Here is a 20,112-nt window from a genome sequence, read left to right as displayed (position 1 = left end):
TTTTCCATCCTTGTCCAGCATAAAATTTGGGATATATGGCAAACGCATGGCTAACTGCAACCAACAACACAACCATAGGCTGCTCACACAAAGCTGTATATCATATCAGGTAGATATCTTGTAGTAAAAATAATAATTCCTTTATTTATAAAGCGCCCACAGATTATGCAGCGCTGCACAGATCTTGCCAAATTTGTCCCTGTCCCCATGATGCTCACAATTTAATCAACCTACCAGTATGTTTTGGAGTGTGGGAGGAAACCGGAGGCCCAGAGGAAACCCACGCAAACACGGAGAGAACATACTCTTTGCAGATGTTGACCCTGGGACTTTAACCCAGGTCCCCACCACTGCATGGCTGTAATGCTACCCACCGATCCACCGTGCTGCCATAGTAGATCAATAACGGCTCCAGGACGTGGGGTGAAAGTTAAGCTTGAGCTCATCCCATCCCCAAGCCGTTGTATCCTAACTTATTGTACTGACAGGTAATAGTAACTTCCTTGTGTGCCCCCATGGGTAATAGTGCCCCCCTTTGTATTACCACAGGTACTAGTACTTTTCTTTTGATGCTATTGCCAGTACTTTCCCACAAGTAATTGTGCCCCACTGTGTACTCCTGGAGTTGATCGTGTCTCCCTATTAATTCGGGTCTCCTACTACAAGAAGCTGCTGATACCCTGAAGAGATGTGGTAGAGGAGGATCCAAGCTGCAGTTCTAGCATTTGCATCAGTGATGAGTGGACCCTTTCGGATTTGCAGAGTTTGGATGAACTTTGAACCCAAACCTGACCAACCCCCTGTAAAACCTGCAAACATTGGTGACACCAATCGTAGGTGTTAACCCTTTAAATCCTGTTGGGGAAAGTGGCAATCAAAGGGTTAACACCCTTGATCAGTGCTGGCACCAGTTACTGGTGGGGGTGAGCCCAAATGCTGAACGCAAACTTCTGGCTGAAGTCAAGGTTTCAGGATCCAAACTTGCCTTAAGGTGAAGTGGTATATAGTATACACATCTGTAGTCTATGTATAGTCTGTATATAGTGTACACATCTGTAGTTTATGTATAGTCTGTATATAGTGTACACATCTGTAGTCTATGTATAGTCTGTATATAGTGTACACATCTGTAGTCTATGTATAGTCTGTATATAGTGTACACATCTGTAGTTTATGTATAGTCTGTATATAGTATACACATCTGTAGTCATTGAGATGGATTGCTGTATTGTCTGCAGGTGACATCACTACGTCAGGCTGTGATGTCACAAGTCTCAGCCGCTCATTGCCTCCTCTGCCTCTACCTGTATTATAATCTCACACCATTCATTTTTAGGCTTTAATATTCATTTTAGACATGTTTTTTTGCTTAGAAAGTAAAAGTCAAGTGAACCAAATATTGCGCTGGTGAGTTTACGCTCCGCGCCGCTCCTGGCCTGACTTTGTACGTCACCTTGTCAAAACAGTTATCTCCTTTCTAAGTAGCATTTTCTCTGTTCTAAAAAAAACCTAAAAATCAATGTGTTTGAGAGAATTCCCATAAGCACCGATGAAAATCACCCAATGTATCCTTGTTGCGTAGCCTTTGATTGCAGCGCTCTGCGAGATCCATTATGATAAGATGTTTTGGAGCTGCCGGACCTGAATCCCCCCGTCAGATACGGCTCTCACTTCACAGAGCGGCGGATTGTGGCGGCCGCCTGACACGCATCAAACAATTAAAACCACTGCTTAAAGAAAAGGTCAAGGAAAAGGATTATTCTAAAGGCATCTGCCTCCGCTATGGGAATCTCCAGGCCGATAAGAGCAGCAGAATGGCCCCCATCTAATAGAGATGCATATCATTATATTCTATGGGTTCTCCAATACTTCATTATAGCTCCATAGAGGTCAGAATGATTGATCAGTAATAAATAGGGCTAATAATCAGTGCTGATCAATTCCTGACCATACAGACTGCATCCCTGGAAAGATGTGTAATCAGACCTTTGTGGATGTTGTTAGTAGCAGCAGGACTGTGATATATGGATTTGTATTCCAGGATTGTAGCTTCTCCAAGTGCACAGGGGATTTGTCCTCACACTGCTGTGCTCTCTGCAGACAGTGTTATGCATTGTCCCTGGAGAGATGTGTAATAAGACCTTTGTGTTTGTTGTTAGTAGCAGCAGGACTGTGAAATATGGATTTATATTCCGGGATTGAAGCTTCTCTAAGTGCTCAGGGGAGGTGTCCTGACACTGCTGGGCTCTGTGCTCTCTGCAGACAGTGTTACGTATTATCCCTGGAAAGATGTGTAATCAGACCTTTGTGGATGTTGTTAGTAGCAGCAGGACTGTGAAATATGGATTTGTATTCCAAGATTGTAGCTTCTCCAAGTGCACAGGGGAGGTGTCCTGACACTGCTGTGCTCTGTGCTCTCTGCAGACAGTGTTATGTATTGTCCCTGGATAGATGTGTGACCAGACCTTTGTGGATGTTGTTAGTAGCAGCAGGACTGTGAAATATGGTTTTGTATTCCAGGATTGTAGCTTCTCCAAGTGCACAGGGGAGGTGTCCTGACACTGCTGTGCTCTGTGCTCTCTGCAGACAGTGTTATGTATTGTCCCTGGATAGATGTGTGATCAGAACTTTGTGGATGTTGTTAGTAGCAGCAGGAATGGTGAATATGGATGTATATTCCAGGATTGTAGCTTCTCCAAATGCACAGGGGATTTGTCCTCACACTGCTGTGCTCTCTGCAGACAGTGTTATGCATTGTCCCTGGAGAGATGTGTAATCAGACCTTTGTGTTTGTTGTTAGTAGCAGCAGGACTGTGAAATATGGATTTATATTCTGGGATTGTAGCTTCTCTAAGTGCTCAGGGGATGTGTTCTCACACTGCTGTGCTCTTATTTTTTTTTTTTATTATTTATTCAAACAATTTGAATCTTTCATAAACAGTCCAACAAAGAAAAACACACGGAAAAAGAATCTTAACAATATACTAAGCCATGTGCCCCATAATTCTGGCATAATTTCCACCAAACCATTTGTAACACACTATTCAAGACATGTGACATGTTTTTAGACACTTTTAGGCTACATTCACACGACCGTATGGAGGACGTATATACGGCCGATATACGTCCTCCATAGACAGCAATGGGCGCCCTACGGGAGCGGTACGGTGCAGCACACGTGCGGCACTGTACCGCTCCGTACCCGGGAAAAGATAGGACATGTCCTATCTTTACCCATAATACGGCGCCGTGCACCGTACATCCCTATGGAGAGGGGCGGGGGTGAGCTGCGCTCACCTCCTCCTCCTCTCCCCATGCACTGCCGTTGCCCACTACGGTACGGTACGGGCGCGCAACGGCAGTGTGAATGTAGCCTTAGACACAAGGCCTATTTACAAACTGTACAGAAATGGGCTGTTGCTTCACTGGAAATGGATGAGATCTGATAGATTGGGTGCACAGTTGCGATGCCATGCACCAAATTTTAAGGCACAAGCTAAGCCTAATAAACTAATATTAGGTGTAAAGTTAGAATAGATTGTCTAACAGTGCAAAAGAATATGCAGTGTGATATAACTGGAGCAGTACAAAACGGTCTAGCCTGACTTTGTACTGTTTGACCTCTCGTTCATTTTTGTATATTCACTCTACTGTCTGCAGCCCTAAATGTTATTTAATAAATATATAATATGTAATGGCTGAAAACTCAATTTTTCCATAAAGAGATCAGAAGCCGAGAAGTTCTGTAATCAAATTCTCTCTATCTGGAAGCACCACTAGGGGGAGCCTTCTGCATACTGTGTTATTATAGAGCCAGTATTGATCCATTGTCACATGCACTTTGTACATTTCGGAAAGTTTGACTTTCCTGCATTCAGACAGTGAACTCATGATACGATAGGTCCTATAAGATTTGCCTGCACGTGAAGTGGCCAACACCAAATATTGTGTCCCATCTGGATTTTCTTCTCCTGTTGTGTGTTATTGACACATTGGGGGTCATTTACTAAGGGCCCGATTCGCGTTTTCCCGACGTGTTACCCGAATATTTCCGATTTGCGCCGATTGTACCTGAATTGCCCCGGGTTTTTGGCGCACGCGATCGGAATTTGGCGCATCGGCGTCGGTATGCACGCGACGGAAATCGGGGGGCGTGGCCGAACGAAAACCCGACGTATTCGGAAAAACCGCCGCATTTAAAAAAAAATTTGTGTCGCGAAAATTTCACTCACCTTCATCCTGGGTAGGCCGGTGTATTTCGAGGCATTCCAGCGGACTTCAGCGCAGCAGCGCCACCTGGTGGACGTCAGAGGAACTGCTTTGATGAATCCCGGCCGGACCCGAATCCAGTGCAGAGAACGCGCCGCTGGATCGCGAACGGACCGGGTAAGTAAATGTGCCCCATTGTATGTTCCAGTACAGTGCTCATGAATGATACAAAATATCCACTCATTATTATGTAACATTCTCATGGCGTAAAAACCAGTGGCAGTGAAACATCAGCTAATGAATTAACTCTGCACAGATGATATCTTAATTGCAAGATGAGGCGGCATAATTGAAGCATGTACAATGAGACAAGGAAACGGCTCGAGCGCCGCATGTGCATGCCCATTACACAGATTTACAGATTATTTACTACAAGGAGCCGGATTCAGGACTTGGAGGATACTTGTGAGCATTAGTGGCCGAGTCCTAATCACAGCAGATGATATTACAGACTCCGTGACACAGGAATAAGTAAGGGAACATTAAAGGGATTTCCAGGATGGTTACACTAATGACCCGTCCATTAGGTGGGTCATCACTATGAGATCAGTGCGGGTCCAGGAAGCCTATTCAGGTGTTCAGCAGCTACTCAGTGCCGGTGCCGGGCCCCGACTGATCTCATAGTGATGACACATCATATGTATTGTTGCACTGACACTACACCCACCCTTAAAGGAAATCAACCATCAAAATCCATCATGATAAACCAGGGACATTACTCATAGATGAAGGCATCGTGACTGCGGTATCTTCTTATGTTTGGATCCTTCCTTCTAAAATCAACCATGAAAATTATGCCAATTAGACAGACCTGGCTCATCTATGCTCTGGCTTTACAAACTGTTGTTACACTGTGGTGGAGCAGCACATCCTTGTCTCCCCCTCCCCCTGCACTTACTGTAATCACAGCAGCAGGGAGCAGTGAGGTCACGGCCGAAGGGGGAAATGCTCCTTCACACAAACAGCCTGTGTAGCTACAACATGGAGGGGCTTGGGTAACCCTTCTGGTGCATTAGTTGATTTTAGGAGGAAGGAGGCCATGGATAATTAATAGATAACTGGTAGATTTACTTTAAAGTGAAGGGGGCCTGTAAGTTCTGTGTTTTTATAACATATGTAATCTATAGGACCACATATGGATACATTTCTGCTTGACATGTGTGTGCACTGTTTATTTTGTGCTGACTTATATAATTACATATCTTTATAGTGGTAACTAATGTGAATACACAAAGAGCCCCAAATCCTCTGCAGAGTGTTATATGGTAGACCTCCGCCTGCCTGCAGACACCACTAGGTGTGTACAGGTAGCTCCAGAGCTCCCCCTAGTGGATGCAGCAGACAACTTTTTTATTACATTTTTTTTGCTACAAAAATTGTAACAAATGAATGAAAGGTATAATATGAAAAGCACACAAGTTATAATTAGGTCATAAATAGATGATTTTTGATGCCCTGCATCGCCTTGCCCCTCAGCCAATCAAATGTTTGCACTCTGTAGCACACCTCTGCCCATTCTCAGACTAGTGCTGTCATCTTTGCTGGTATCAGGATCATACTGCAGCTCAGTCCAATAGACATGGATGGGATGAAGCTGCAGTACAAAGCACAGCCACTATACTATATAGAGTGATGGAGGGAAGACACCCCAGTAATTGGTGCCACATTGGGTTCAGTGGGTCAGGGTAAGTGTGGTGGTATCTGACATTGATGACCTAACAAGACCATAAGACATCAATACCATAGTCCTAAAAGACTCCTTTAAAATGATACAAGGTCTGGCATGTAAATGCTCCCCACATACCTCTTCCCGTACAGAAATGTGTATCATGTTGTAATGACTGCGCCCCCTGTCGCCATAGGATCCTGATTATTAGAAAACAAATGCACTGTCTGCACCAAGTCATAAGGCAGAACATTTCTGGGTGCGCAGTATAATTGCAGCAATTATCTTCTTTGCCCTCCTGTGATGACTACATTTCAAAACAGGTTTCAGGAAGAATGATGGAACCCCCAAGGAGCCGAGACAAGATGATGGACCCCCGAGGTGATGAGACAAGACGAGGAGGATTATATCTTAGGAAGGAAAATGTCACATCGCATCCCATTCCCATATATGTAACATATAGATTTTTGCCGCTAGTTTACATCTCGGCTCTATACATCTGTCCAATAGAGAAAATCCAGCAAAATCCGACCTGTACTATGACCTTGTCTGACTACGACTACAGTATATAGAACATTGGTGATTGTTGCTTTGGTGCAGTCGACCATTGAAATTAAAGGGGTATTTCCTTTTATGTATTCATTTCTTATGTATTTATACATATTTATTAGCTGTAAAACCACCTTCCACAGTCTGCACTTGCTTCAGCTAAAAGCAAGTCTAAGGAGATCTATTTCACCTGCATGAAAGTGGAGACAGTTCTTAATTGTTTGGTTTGTGCACCAAATCATCAATCCCTTGCGCCACAAACTTAAATCACACTGAAAATGATATATTGGCAGCACGGTGGCTCAGTGGTTAGCATTACAGCCTTGCAGCACTGGGGACCTGGGTTCAAGTCCCAGGGTCAACATCTGCAAAGAGTTTGTATGTTCACTCTGTGTTTACGCAGGTTTCCTCCGGGTCCTCCGGTTTCCTCCCACGCTCCAAAACATACTGGTAGGTAGATTAGATTGTGAGCCCCATTGGGGACAGGGACTGATTTGACTGCTCTGTGCAGCGCTGCGTAATCTGTGTGCGCCATAAAAATAAAAGGAATTATAGCGAGTTTCCTGCACCCAAATGCCCCACTTTGTGATATTTTAGCACCAAGCCAACATTGTACCTGGCATATAACACCCCCTCCCACCTCCTCTAATGCAGAACGTGTAACTTCCCCCTTATACCGCCTAAGCCTCCTGACTAGCTATTCAATACTTTCTGAAAATACGACCTCTCTTCTTTATCTGCTAAAATAAGAGTCGCTGATTCGACATAATATTCCAGTAAATGAAATCATATGTACATATTTAGACAACATCTGGCTGGAGATGAAATCCCAGAGTCTTCATCTGTGCAAGAATCTTGACGTTCTCCTGAACCCAGCTGGTTGTCAAGGAGACTCCCGATAATCACGGTAATTCTTGTCTGCACACCAGCCTATCATTTCTAGGATCCAGGAACGCGCTTCCATAATTAAGAGCTTTTTTCCCACAGACTGCGTCTGATTCCCTCAGGAGAATTCTGACCCCTCGCTCAACAACAAAACCAAAGCCACATCCACAATCTTCATTCAACCTTGAATATTTCCCAAACTACAAGGTTTATGGCGACCGGATCTTCCATGTTATTACAAACTGGTTGTAAATTGAATGGATTTCTACTATTGGATACAAGGGAATTCATGAAAGATTCAAGTTTTTTTTTTATCAAGCTTTATCAAAAATTTTTAAATTGTTTTCTCCATTTCTGGTCCCAGGCTGAGGCTCCCATGTCATTGCTTCTTGCATATCATTGAGGCCTATCACTGGCCTCAGCGGTCACAAGAGCATCACCAGCAACACAAAGATTGTTACAGGAAATCTACCATCAGAATCCATCCTGATAAATCCGGGACATTACTCCTAGATCCAGGCACCGGGACTGTGGTATCTTCTTATATTTGATATCCATGCCCTCCTTCCTTCTAAAATCAATTGTTATCATTATGCTAATGAGCCAGAAGCCCTTCTTGGGGGGCGTTACCAGAGCCCCTCCTTGCTGTAGCCTCACAGCATTGTGTAGGAGCACTTCCCCCTCTGTGTGAGATTACAGCAGGCAGAGGTGCTCCATGCACACTGAATTAGTCTGTGAAGATACAGTACGGAGGGGCTTTGGTAACACCCCACCAGAGCTCTTCTGACTCTTTAGCATAATTTTAAAAGTTGATTTTTTAGAAGGAATGAGACCATGGATAACAAATATAAGATGATTACCATAGTCATAGTGCCTGGATCTAGGAGTAATGTCCCAGGTGCATGTTGTAGAGAAATGCAATGTGATTTATAAAATACCATTACTGTGAATTATGCCATTTCCTTGATATTCCCAAGTGAATCTGTATGCTGATGAGGCAGTTGGTACACCTGGGGCGTGTCCTAAGCACACGGACCCCTATTCCCACATCAATCACTTGTCTCCTCTTACAGTGTTCCCCTATGTTCTCCTACTTATCTGATGAACAGGTTAATGCTGAAAGTAGAAACAGCAGGAGGACACGTCCTGGGTCCACCGACTGCTTCATTAGCATATGGATTCAACTGGGAATTTCTCAGAAACTGCATATTGGACAGAAATATCATATTGCATGTTTCTAAACGTAGTATTCTCTGTTACAATTTACCCAATACTGTATTGTAATCACCTTTCCTTGAAGGTGCTGTGGCTCTTTAAAGGGGTTGTCCAGAGGTTGACAAACATAACAGCTTCCTTCCAAAGGCATATAGAAATGAATGGAGATAACACAGGCTACCCATGGTTAGGTGAGGGGCTGTTTTTGGAAGAAAGCAGCCAAGTCTTTCAAACTCCAGACAACCCCTTTAATAGAGAACATGCCTGGACTATGGGACTGGAGCATCAGTAGTTATGGGCTTCCACCTTCAATGAGACTGTCAGTCATAGGAAACCCTTGAGAAGACCTAAGATCGACATATTCCCTGCAGGGGCTATAAGAGGAGCCCTCTGCTGCTGGGCTCTGCGATGTTCTGCAGGCTACACCACTAGGGCTCTAGGAAGCGTCTTATATAAAGACATCTTAGTAATGATAATAATCAGTAAATGTGACTGGCGCCCTAGAAATGACACGACGCGAGCTCTCCAATAAATTACCTAATTATTGTAAAATATGAGCTGGAGGGTCCTTCTGTGAATATAATGATCCTCTGCCAGGCATCCAGCTCCTTATATAGCCACTAAGCAGGGCGATTAGCATCTCTAATCACATAGGACAGTATAGGGGCCTTCCCTATTCCAGATCTAGGAGCATTAACCCTTTATGGTAGCAGAGGTTTCTGTTCAGCCCTAGCCACATGCCTTCTAACCTCCCCATCCTCCGCTGGACTAAAATGGTTTCAATTTGCATAAAAGTGGTTATTTGAGAGTCTTTTTTTAAGGATCCCTTAACACCCTGAAATGGGGGTCAAAGCTGTGCCAAAAAAGGAACAAAGGTGTCGGCGTCCCATGCGTCTCTCCTATATAAAGTACAATGTTAAAGGTACAGAATGTGCAAATGGGGCTTTGATCCCCTGTTCTTCGAGGTCAGACCCCCAGCAATATAAGTGCCTTTGGTGGAAAAACTGCTTAAATTAGTTGACAAGTATAGACATATGTCTAATGTGAAATATTACAACACAGCAAACAGTAAATCCCCTTCTGCACAGGGGCGTCCCTGGCTATTGGGTTTTGCAAGTAGCTGCAGTTTCCCTCTTGCACCTAAAAACATGACTGTAATGTACAGAATCGCATTAACTCTTTCAATATGACACATATAGGATGTGCTTAACTCATCCGCTATACAGCAGCAACTCAGAACAGTGTATATACAAGTGATCTGCTGCCCCCTTGTGTAGTGACAGCAGAATACAAGAGAAGAACACACATAACAGTTGTCACTTACTTTCAGTAATATACACAGGGGCGTAACTACAGGGGTAGCAGCCGCTATGGGGCCTGCAGTGTCAGGGGGGCCTGTCATAACAGAATAAGGGATATTTACCATTATATACATTTTATGCTGCACATCGTACATGTACATAACATATATGTGATATATACATTCTGTATATGCTTGTTTATCTGTGATGTGTATATGCTGTATATATATATATATATACTCACCGGCCACTTTATTAGGTACACCTGTCCAACTGCTCGTTAACACTTAATTTCTAATCAGCCAATCACATGGCGGCAACTCAGTGCTTTTAGGCATGTAGACATGGTCAAGACAATCTCCTGCAGTTCACACCAAGCATCAGTATGGGGAAGAAAGGTGATTTGAGGCCTTTGAACGTGGCATGGTTGTTGGTGCCAGAAGGGCTGGTCTGAGTATTTCAGAAACTGCTGATCTACTGGGATTTTCACGCACAACCATCTCTAGGGTTTACAGAGAATGGTCCGAAAAAGAAGAAACATCCAGTGAGCGGCAGTTCTGTGGGCGGAAATGCCTTGTTGATGCCAGAGGTCAGTGGAGAATGGGCAGACTGGTTCGAGCTGATAGAAAGGCAACAGTGACTCAAATCGCCACCCGTTACAACCAAGGTAGGCAGAAGAGCATCTCTGAACGCACAGTACGTCCAACTTTGAGGCAGATGGGCTACAGCAGCAGAAGACCACACCGGGTGCCACTCCTTTCAGCTAAGAACAGGAAACTGAGGCTACAATTTGCACAAGCTCATCGAAATTGGACAGTAGAAGATTGGAAAAACGTTGCCTGGTCTGATGAGTCTCGATTTCTGCTGTGACATCCGGATGGTAGGGTCAGAATTTGGCGTCAACAACATGAAAGCATGGATCCATCCTGCCTTGTATCAGCGGGTCAGGCTGGTGGTGGTGGTGTCATGGATCCATCCTGCCTTGTATCAGCGGCTCAGGCTGGTGGTGGTGGTGTCATGGATCCATCCTGCCTTGTATCAGCGGCTCAGGCTGGTGGTGGTGGTGTCATGGATCCATCCTGCCATGTATCAGCGGCTCAGGCTGGTGGTGCTGGTGTCATGGATCCATCCTGCCTTGTATCAGCGGGTCAGGCTGGTGGTGGTGGTGTCATGGATCCATCCTGCCTTGTATCAGCGGCTCAGGCTGGTGGTGGTGGTGTCATGGATCCATCCTGCCCTGTATCAACGGTTCAGGCTGGTGGTGGTGGTGTCATGGATCCATCCTGCCTTGTATCAGCGGGTCAGGCTGGTGGTGGTGGTGTCATGGATCCATCCTGCCTTGTATCAGCGGGTCAGGCTGGTGGTGGTGGTGTCATGGATCCATCCTGCCTTGTATCAGCGGCTCAGGCTGGTGGTGCTGGTGTCATGGATCCATCCTGCCTTGTATCAGCGGGTCAGGCTGGTGGTGGTGGTGTCATGGATCCATCCTGCCCTGTATCAACGGTTCAGGCTGGTGGTGGTGGTGTCATGGATCCATCCTGCCTTGTATCAGCGGCTCAGGCTGGTGGTGGTGGTGTCATGGATCCATCCTGCCTTGTATCAGCGGCTCAGGCTGGTGGTGGTGGTGTCATGGATCCATCCTGCCTTGTATCAGCGGCTCAGGCTGGTGGTGGTGGTGTCATGGATCCATCCTGCCTTGTATCAGCGGGTCAGGCTGGTGGTGGGGGTGTCATGGATCCATCCTGCCTTGTATCAGCGGCTCAGGCTGGTGCTGGTGGTGTCATGGATCCATCCTGCCTTGTATCAGCGGGTCAGGCTGGTGGTGGGGGTGTCATGGATCCATCCTGCCTTGTATCAGCGGCTCAGGCTGGTGGTGGTGGTGTCATGGATCCATCCTGCCTTGTATCAGCGGGTCAGGCTGGTGGTGGGGGTGTCATGGATCCATCCTGCCTTGTATCAGCGGGTCAGGCTGGTGGTGGTGGTGTCATGGATCCATCCTGCCTTGTATCAGCGGGTCAGGCTGGTGCTGGTGGTGTCATGGATCCATCCTGCCTTGTATCAGCGGGTCAGGCTGGTGGTGGTGTCATGGATCCATCCTGCCTTGTATCAGCGGGTCAGGCTGGTGCTGGTGTCATGGATCCATCCTGCCTTGTATCAGCGGTTCAGGCTGGTGGTGGTGGTGTCATGGTGTCTTTGGGCCCCTTGGTAACGCCACAGCCTACCTGAGTATTGTTGCTGCCCATGTCCATCCCTTTATGAGCACAATGTACCCTGTAACATCTGATGGCTACTTTCAGCAGGATAATGCGCCATGTCATAAAGCTGGAAGCATCTCAGACTGGTTTCTTGAACATGACAATGAGGTCACTGGACACAAATGGCCTCCACAGTCACCAGATCTCAATCCAGTAGAGCATCTTTGGGATGTGGTGGAACGGGAGATTCGCATCATGAATGTGCAGCCGACAAATCTGCGGCAACTGTGTGATACCATCATGTCACTATGGAGCAAAATCTCTGAGGAGCTTCCAGCACCTTGTTGTATCAATGCCACGAAGAATTGAGGCAGTTCTGAAGGCAAAAGGGGGTCCAACCCGTTACTAGCATGGTGTACCTAATAAAGTGGCCGGTGAGTGTATATATATATTGTAAACTGTGCATATACTGTATGTGATGTGTATATGCTCTATATGTGTGTGTATATGTGTCTCTGTGTATGAATGAAGAACTATATGTTTATATGTGTATAGGTATATAATTGAGTGTAATATGTACATTTTTAAGGGGGCCCCATTCAGAAGTCTGCTATGGGGCTCTGCCTCTCCTAGTTATGTCCCTGAATATACAGACAGTCCTGGACACCCATCTTAGGTACAACCCCTTCGGACCTCTGTGACCACTGTGACATCTGGGGAAGCTCTCTGGATGCTGGTAATTTATTGAGATCTGGGCTGCAATGGTCCACATAAGAGTCATGAAAGATGTCTGTGATGAAGATTTATTGTGAATCCTTGTTACCAAAATGATGAAAATGGGATGAAAAGATACTTTGTCTAGAGTTACACTTGCAACATATTACTGCTCTGACTTACATACAAATTCAATTTAAGAACACACCTACAGAACCTGCCCTGGAAATAGCCTGTAAAGACATGTTTCTAGGCTTTGTAGTTTTCCTCTTGTTGTGGCTTCTTCTTATATAATTGCCATAAATAAATAGGTTGTATCCATTGTGGTTGAATAATCCTGAACATCAAAAGCAGAGACCCCCCTTTATACAACAGCTCATTGCTATAATATCCATTAAGTTCAAAATATACAGACAATTCTACCAGGAAAAAATGATATTTCTTGTAGTTACTTTACTACTTTACTATAGTTTCTACAGACCAGATATAGGATTAAATCTATAATTTGCTTTTTTGCATTGTGAACCAAACATACCTTGAGAATGCTGTAGCTACACTGATGCAGGCACATATCTTGTTTAATCCCTGAGCTGAATGGTTTTACTAAAAAAAACTATTATAAAATTCAGGACCTTGGAAAAGCTGGGTGCATGCAGACTGCCATTCATAAACACTTTACACAGAGCTTCCTGAACTGTCCAGACAGGACTAATCTGGCGGACTCATACACAGCAGCTGGGTGCAGCAATTGATTGCTTCTACCTGTCAGTGACAACACAGTGAATACAGTGTTCTCTGGAGCAGCACATAATCAGGGTGAAGAGAAGCGCCGGGGCAGCCACAGGAGCGCCAGAGCCTCAACCACTCAATTCAGAGGTTAAACAAGATATGTTTCTGCATCAGTGTCTCTACAGCATTCTCAATGTATGTTTGGTTCATAATGCATGAAAACAAATGATAGATTAAGTCTAGAAGCGAGGTAGCAGTAACTGGATGTTAGCACATTCACATTAATACCCTGGTTTCTTGTAAAGGTTTATGCAGAATTTTTGGTGTTGGTAAGTAGCCTAACATTTTCGCTGCAGACTTTATTCTGCATTGTTTGTATGGGGTTTGCACAAATCCCATATACTACAGGGCTAGTGTGGTACAAACTTTGCAAATTATCCTCTATCCACAGGATGGGGGATGAAAAGCTGATCAGTGAGGGTCTTATTGCTGGGAACTTCACTAAGGAGGAGACTGGCAGCCCCATTCTCACTAATGGGTCAGGTGGTAGAACAAGAATGTCAACTGCTGCTCCTTTTAATTCTACAGGACTGTCGGAAATTGGTGAGTTTAGTGCTGGGCTACATCTGACATTCTCATAAACAGTAAATGGAAGTGCTGGAGATACCTGAGTGCTGTGCTCTGCAAAATCCCTTTTATCTCAATTGTTCTTTATCATTTGGGCTACTAGAATTCAGACCCTCACTGATCAGTTTGTTATCCCCTATCCTGCAATAGGAGTTAACCTGCAAATCTGGTACCACTGCTTTAAAGGGGTTCTCCAGGCATAGCAATTTTTGCCCTATCCACAGATCTGAGTGATGTGACCCCCACAGATCCATTGTACCCCCCACTGTAGCTTTACTTGAATCAAGTAGCCAATTGAGCATATGGCTGCTCTATTCATCTTTATGAGGCTGATGAAGTAAGGCTCTCAGCTATCTCCATCAGCGCATGAGCGACTGGCTGCTCCGGTTGTCTCCAGCACAACAGAGGTACAATGGACCCCCATTCTTGAGATCCCTGGGGGGTCCCATCACTAAGACCTGTGGAAGGGCCTCATACAGCCCAGGGCAGTCTTAATCCGCCCCTGCCCCAAAAGCCACCTAGACAGTCAGCTATTAGGTAAATACATAAATTCATGAATTCCATTGTCAACAATTACTAATACATTATCGGAGAGACATAAGGATCGTGATTTATAAAAAGATTTGGGGAAACAAGTGTCCTGTAAACTGTAGAACCCCTGCCAGTGCATGAGAGTGTACAGAGCTGGGGCCCCTCTCCACCAGGGCCCTTTAGCGCTGTCATTGACTATACTCAAGAACACCTGACTTACATACGACCCCTAGTTACAAACGGACCTCTGGATATTGGTAATTTATTGTACTTTAGTCCTGGGCTACAATAATCAGCTGTAACAGTTATCACAGGCGTCTGTAATGAAGCTTTAGTGTTAATCCTGGTTCTTATGACAATCCAACATTTTTAAAACCCAATTGTCACAGAGACCAAAAAAAAAATTGGCTTGGGTTGCAATGATAAAGTATAGAGTTCCGACTTAAATACAAAATCAACTTAAGAACAAACCTACAGACCCTATCTTGTATGTAACCCAGGGACTGCCTGTATAATAAGAATAGATCAGAGCCACAGATCTTGTTGGCATCTGGCGCTCACGGCGTTCGGCGTATACGAATTCTGTTTACGGAACCAGTGACAAAATATTTCTGTTCCCATTAAGATCCATGATGGGAAATGAGACGGGAGATGGGAGGACGCAAAGCGCAAAATAAAATAAGAAATTCTCAAAATACAATTTACTTGTTTTCCTTCCTCGTTGGCGCAGCATATCATTTTTTTTTCTCGGCCTCAAAAATATCAGCAGACGTTGCGCCATCTGTTTACCTCCCGTTTCCCCCCGGTTGTCATACGATAAACATATTACAACAAAAATAGAAGTACAGAACGTGTTGACACAAACATATAGCGCAGATTTATCCCATCCGCTTCCCAACACGAACATTTGTGTGCCTTCCATTACAGCGACAACATTGTAGCAACCGGATTAACATAGAGGAGGCGAAACGTTAACCCCTTGTGGAGACACAATATTTCTGATACATAACTCAAGGAAATTTATCATCAAAATCCATCATGATAAACCGGGGACACTTACTTATATAATCTTATGTATAAACTCATGTAATATTCTTATACGTGTTATCCATGGCTGCCTTCCTTCTAAAATTTACTTTTAAAATTATGCTAATGACCCAGTAGGGCTCCTCCGTGCTCTAGCTTCACAGGTTGTTACACTGTGCAGGAGCACATTCCACCATGTTCTATGTGAGAGTACTTCAGGGTGCGGGAAGTGCAGAGGGGAGAGGCAGTGTAACAGCCTGTGAAGCTGTAACACAGAGGATCTCCAGTAACGCCCCCAGAGCCCTCCTGTCTCATAAGGCTGATGATAAAAGTTGATTTTAGAAGGAAGGAGGCCATGATTAACAAATATAAGAAGATTACCACAGTCATGGTGCTTGGATCTATAAGTAATGTCCCTGGGTTATCAATTTTGATCATTAATTTCCTATAAATGGGGCGTACTCCTAGATTAAAAATAAAAAAGGGACAAAAAAAAATTCCTGCAGCCACCACTAGGGTAAGCCTACAAGCTTACTGCTTACTGGGGATACATCTAATACACTAATGAAACACTATCTAACTGAGCTCCCCCTAGTGGTGGCTGCAAACATACAAAATTTGACTATTTAACTCTGTCTATGCAGGGACACTGTCGCACTGCAAAATATTAGATTGACCTAATGCAGTCAATAGTTAGTAATGAAGTCCATTGTCTACTTGCCTGTCTCTCTCCACGGGCGTTACGTCGATCCTCGGTAGTGGCAGCAGTGGTAAGGTGGTGGGCCTGTGGATGTAATCCGGTGTCTTTGCCCTCCGTACTTGCCTCTGGTGCAGAGGGGGTAACTGTAGCGTCCCAGAGCAGAAGCGTTTTCCTCTCCATAAGTCTATTCCGATGTTATAACCGTAGGAGCTGTAAGATTTGCTCAGGTAACAATCCGATAAACCTTTTGCGCTCTGTAAAAAAATGACGTTTATTACGGTAGATCATAAATACAAAAAAACTAATTCCAAAGTGATAAAAAAAAAGACTACATCCTTGAACTGAGCTTTTATAGAAACTGCCTGAATGGGCTCAACAATACACTGGCCTCAGGATACCTGGGAAAGTGTATTCCCCTGTGCAGTGTATACCGGCAGATAGGTTATGCATGAATACAGGGTAGAAGTCATAGGTTGGTAACCATTGGTACACTCTAAAATTCACAAGTAATGCTACTATCAAAATCTTCTTGGAAATCTTCTTATTTTTGTTATCCATGGCCTCCTTCCTTCTAAAATCAACTTTAGCAATTATGTTAATGAGCCAGAAGGGTTCTGAGGAGAGGTTACCGTGCTGAAGCTTCACAGGCTGTTACACAGTCTCACCCTCTCAACTTTTAAAATTATACTACTGAGCCAGAAGGGCTCTGGGGGCATTACCAAAGCCCCTCCATGCTCTGGCTTTCACAGGATGTTACACTGCAAAGGAGGAGCGCGAGACAGTGTAACAGCCAGTGAAGCTTCAGCACAGTAACCTCTCTCCAGAACACGTGTGATTCATTAACATAATTACTAAAGTTGATTTTAGAAGGGAGGAGACCATGGATGACACATATAAGAAGATACCACAGTCCCGGTGCCTGGATCTATGAGTAATGTCCCTGGTTTATCAGGATGGATTTTGATTGTAGATTTCCTTTAAAGAATATACATTAAGTTAAAAGTTAGGGGAAAAAGTCTACCGTATTTTTCGGACTATAAGGCGCACCGGAGTATAAGGCGCACCATGAATAAATGCCTGCTAAAACGTCTAGGTTCATATATAAGGTGCATCGGATTATAAGGATGGATGACTAGCAGGTGGCAGTCCTGTGCACAGTTCAAGGCAGCTGTTGTCTGTAAGTCAGTTTATATATAAGGTGCACTGGATTATAAGGTGCACCTTTGATTTCTGAGAAAATCAAATTATTTTTTGTGCGCCTTATAGTCCGAAAAATACGGTAATTAAAATTCCTTCAAGTTTGGCATCCAATAATTATAATAATAATCTCCATTGATACCAAATTAAAAGAAGGACTCTGTCCTTGAAATGGATATTCATGTGTTATGGATTGGGGTTACATTTGGGGTAAGTTTTTTATGAGATTTTTGTATAAAAATATTCCTGCTATAAAAATACATACAAAAAAGGGTCACTCTGAGCTGAAATCTATTAACAGGATGGAAAATACAAAACAGAAACCTATAGAAAATAATATCTGTCTGTAACACGACTTACCTCCTCGCCCGCCACCATCATCACACTCCGACTTTTCTTCATTTTAAAATCCAGAATATGTTTTAGAAGTCAGAAAATCTGCTGTCAGTGGATGGAATAATCCTAGTGAAGACAGAATAAGATGTTATCATGGATTATATGTAAGAGGGCGCCACCAAAACGCACTAATAGTACACAGTGTTATCTGTTAGGTCAGGACTCAGGTATTTTTCTAAAACTTTCATTTTTTAACATCATTTTCTCAGTTGCTCAAAACTGGTGAAGCGAATACAGGCAGTCCCCTACATAAGGACAACCTACTTACAGACGACCCCTCTTCCCCCTGTGACATCTGGTGAAGCTCTCTGTATGTTACTATAGTCGCAGACTGTCGCCATTTTGTCCCTCTTTCCCTATCACAAATGTTGGGAGGTATGCCTATCTTGTATGTAACCTGGGGACTGCCTGTATGATAATGTGATTATATTACTCTACCTCTTATTACAGTCAGTGGGCGGTCCTCACAGGTAAGCCCCTCCCACCGTAGTGAGAATTGTGAGAGATTGTGCGTCCTGGAGCCTGACAGACATAATCCTGAGGTAATTTTTCATCTTATCTGTATCCCAGACTCTCCATAATCGCTGTCCTGTTAGTGTCCTGCGGCGGGGTCCTCACTATGGTAAAATTACAGGATTCAGTATGAGAATATTTACTATAAGGACTGACGAGTGGCTGGACACGACCATACTCGGCTGTAATGGCGGCAGAGGCTTCAGTTGCGGCCTAGTATGGCGACGCTCCGGTGAGGAAAACTACACAACATTGTATAAAGGAAGTTTGAGAGCAGTGATCCCTGAGGCTGCGTTCACACGTTCAGTTTTTCAGATGCAGTTTTTCGATGTCCAAATTAGGAGTGGAGTGAAAATAAAGAAGAGGAGCAGCAGCTTCTCCCAATGGTATCCTCACCCATTATCACCCACATCTGCTAATGGCTTCAAAAACTGCAAAACCTCCCAATTTTCAAAGCAAAGAGAGAGGGACAAAAGATGCGCCACAGTTTATTTTTATGCCACGTCTCACCCCTCACTCCACCCCCCTTGTTGCCCTCCATCTCCCCCTCACATTTTTCCCCCCTCAGCACCCTGTCACATTGTAGCCCCTCTGGCTTATTGTGCCCCCTCATATTTTGCCTCCCCCAGCAGCTCCCCCTCTCTTATTGTACCCCCCAGCAGCTCCCCCTCTTATTGTACCCCCCAGCAGCTCCCCCTCTCTTATTGTACCCCCCAGCAGCTCCCCCTCTCTTATTGTACCCCCCAGCAGCTCCTCCTCTCTTATTGTACCCCCCAGCAGCTCCCCCTCTCTTATTGTACACCCCAGCAGCTCCCCCTCTTATTGTACCCCCCAGCAGCTCCCCCTCTTATTGTACCCCCCAGCAGCTCCCCCTCTTATTGTACCCCCCAGCAGCTCCCCCTCTTATTGTACCCCACAGCAGCTCCCCCTCTTATTGTACCCCCCAGCAGCTCCCCCTCTTATTGTACCCCCCAGCAGCTCCCCCTCTTATTGTACCCTTCAGCAGCTCCCGCTCAGATTGTACCCCTCAAGTAGCTCCACCTTTTATCCCCCCCCTAGCAGATCCCCCTATTATTTTGCCCCCCCCTCCTCCAGCAGCTCCTCCTCGTATTTTGCCTCCCCCAGCTGCTCCCTCTCTTATTGTACCCCCCAGCAGCTCCCGATCATATTGTGCGCCTCAAGCAGCTCCCCCTATTATTTTGCCCCCCCTCCCAGCAGCTCCCCCTCTTATTTTGCCCCCCCCTCGCCCTCCCCTCCCAGCAGCTCCCCATATTATTTTGCCCCTACAGTGAAAAAGATCTGTAACATCCCCCACCGGGGCCTAGCCTTTTCTCGGAGCCTGGAGTCAGCCGGGGCCCGCAGTACCTGAGTGGCTGGCGGTTGCGGCCTAGGCACGCTAGTGTCACGGTGCTTGGTATGGGGAACCGGAGGGCTGGCAGCTCTCCAGCAGGTGATGTGTGCAAGAAATGATGAGGGAGAGGCTGCTATAGCGGATCTCCCTGGGGCAACCCTTTGGTGTCTAGAGTATGGGTCTCTGTGTGGTGGACAGGGTGCCCGTGATGGTGACAGCCGTAGTAGCAGGGACCAGACGGAGGCAGA

At 45.0% G+C, this 20,112-nt stretch overlaps 2 protein-coding genes across 7 annotated transcripts in view; one reads left to right on the top strand and one right to left on the bottom strand.

Annotated features, from left to right (window-relative positions):
* The window catches only part of LOC140104207 (uncharacterized), a 540,921-nt gene that overhangs the window by 324,502 nt on the left and 196,307 nt on the right, over positions 1–20,112 (top strand). For 4 of the 5 annotated variants that reach the window (XR_011850265.1, XR_011850266.1, XR_011850268.1 and 1 more), the window contains exon 4: positions 18,451–18,542. The exons of the other annotated variant lie outside the window; for it this stretch is intronic. The gene's annotated coding sequence lies outside the window, so the exon portion shown is untranslated. The remainder of the gene's footprint in view (positions 1–18,450; positions 18,543–20,112) is intronic. 5 annotated transcript variants of the gene reach the window in all.
* The window catches only part of PDE4B (phosphodiesterase 4B), a 302,693-nt gene that overhangs the window by 234,826 nt on the left and 47,755 nt on the right, over positions 1–20,112 (bottom strand). For both annotated transcript variants that reach the window (XM_072127634.1, XM_072127635.1), the window contains exons 2-3: positions 17,965–18,066; positions 16,429–16,661 (exon numbers count right to left, since the gene is read on the bottom strand). In XM_072127634.1, coding sequence (XP_071983735.1) covers positions 16,429–16,661; positions 17,965–18,006 — 275 coding nt within the window. In that variant the 5' untranslated portion in view covers positions 18,007–18,066. The remainder of the gene's footprint in view (positions 1–16,428; positions 16,662–17,964; positions 18,067–20,112) is intronic.

The sequence above is a fragment of the Engystomops pustulosus genome, chromosome 10 (genome assembly GCF_040894005.1).
Source record: "Engystomops pustulosus chromosome 10, aEngPut4.maternal, whole genome shotgun sequence".
NCBI classification, from domain to species: Eukaryota; Metazoa; Chordata; class Amphibia; order Anura; family Leptodactylidae; genus Engystomops; species Engystomops pustulosus.
Note: the sequence above shows the minus strand (reverse complement) of the source record. Positions and strands in the feature narration are given on the sequence as shown.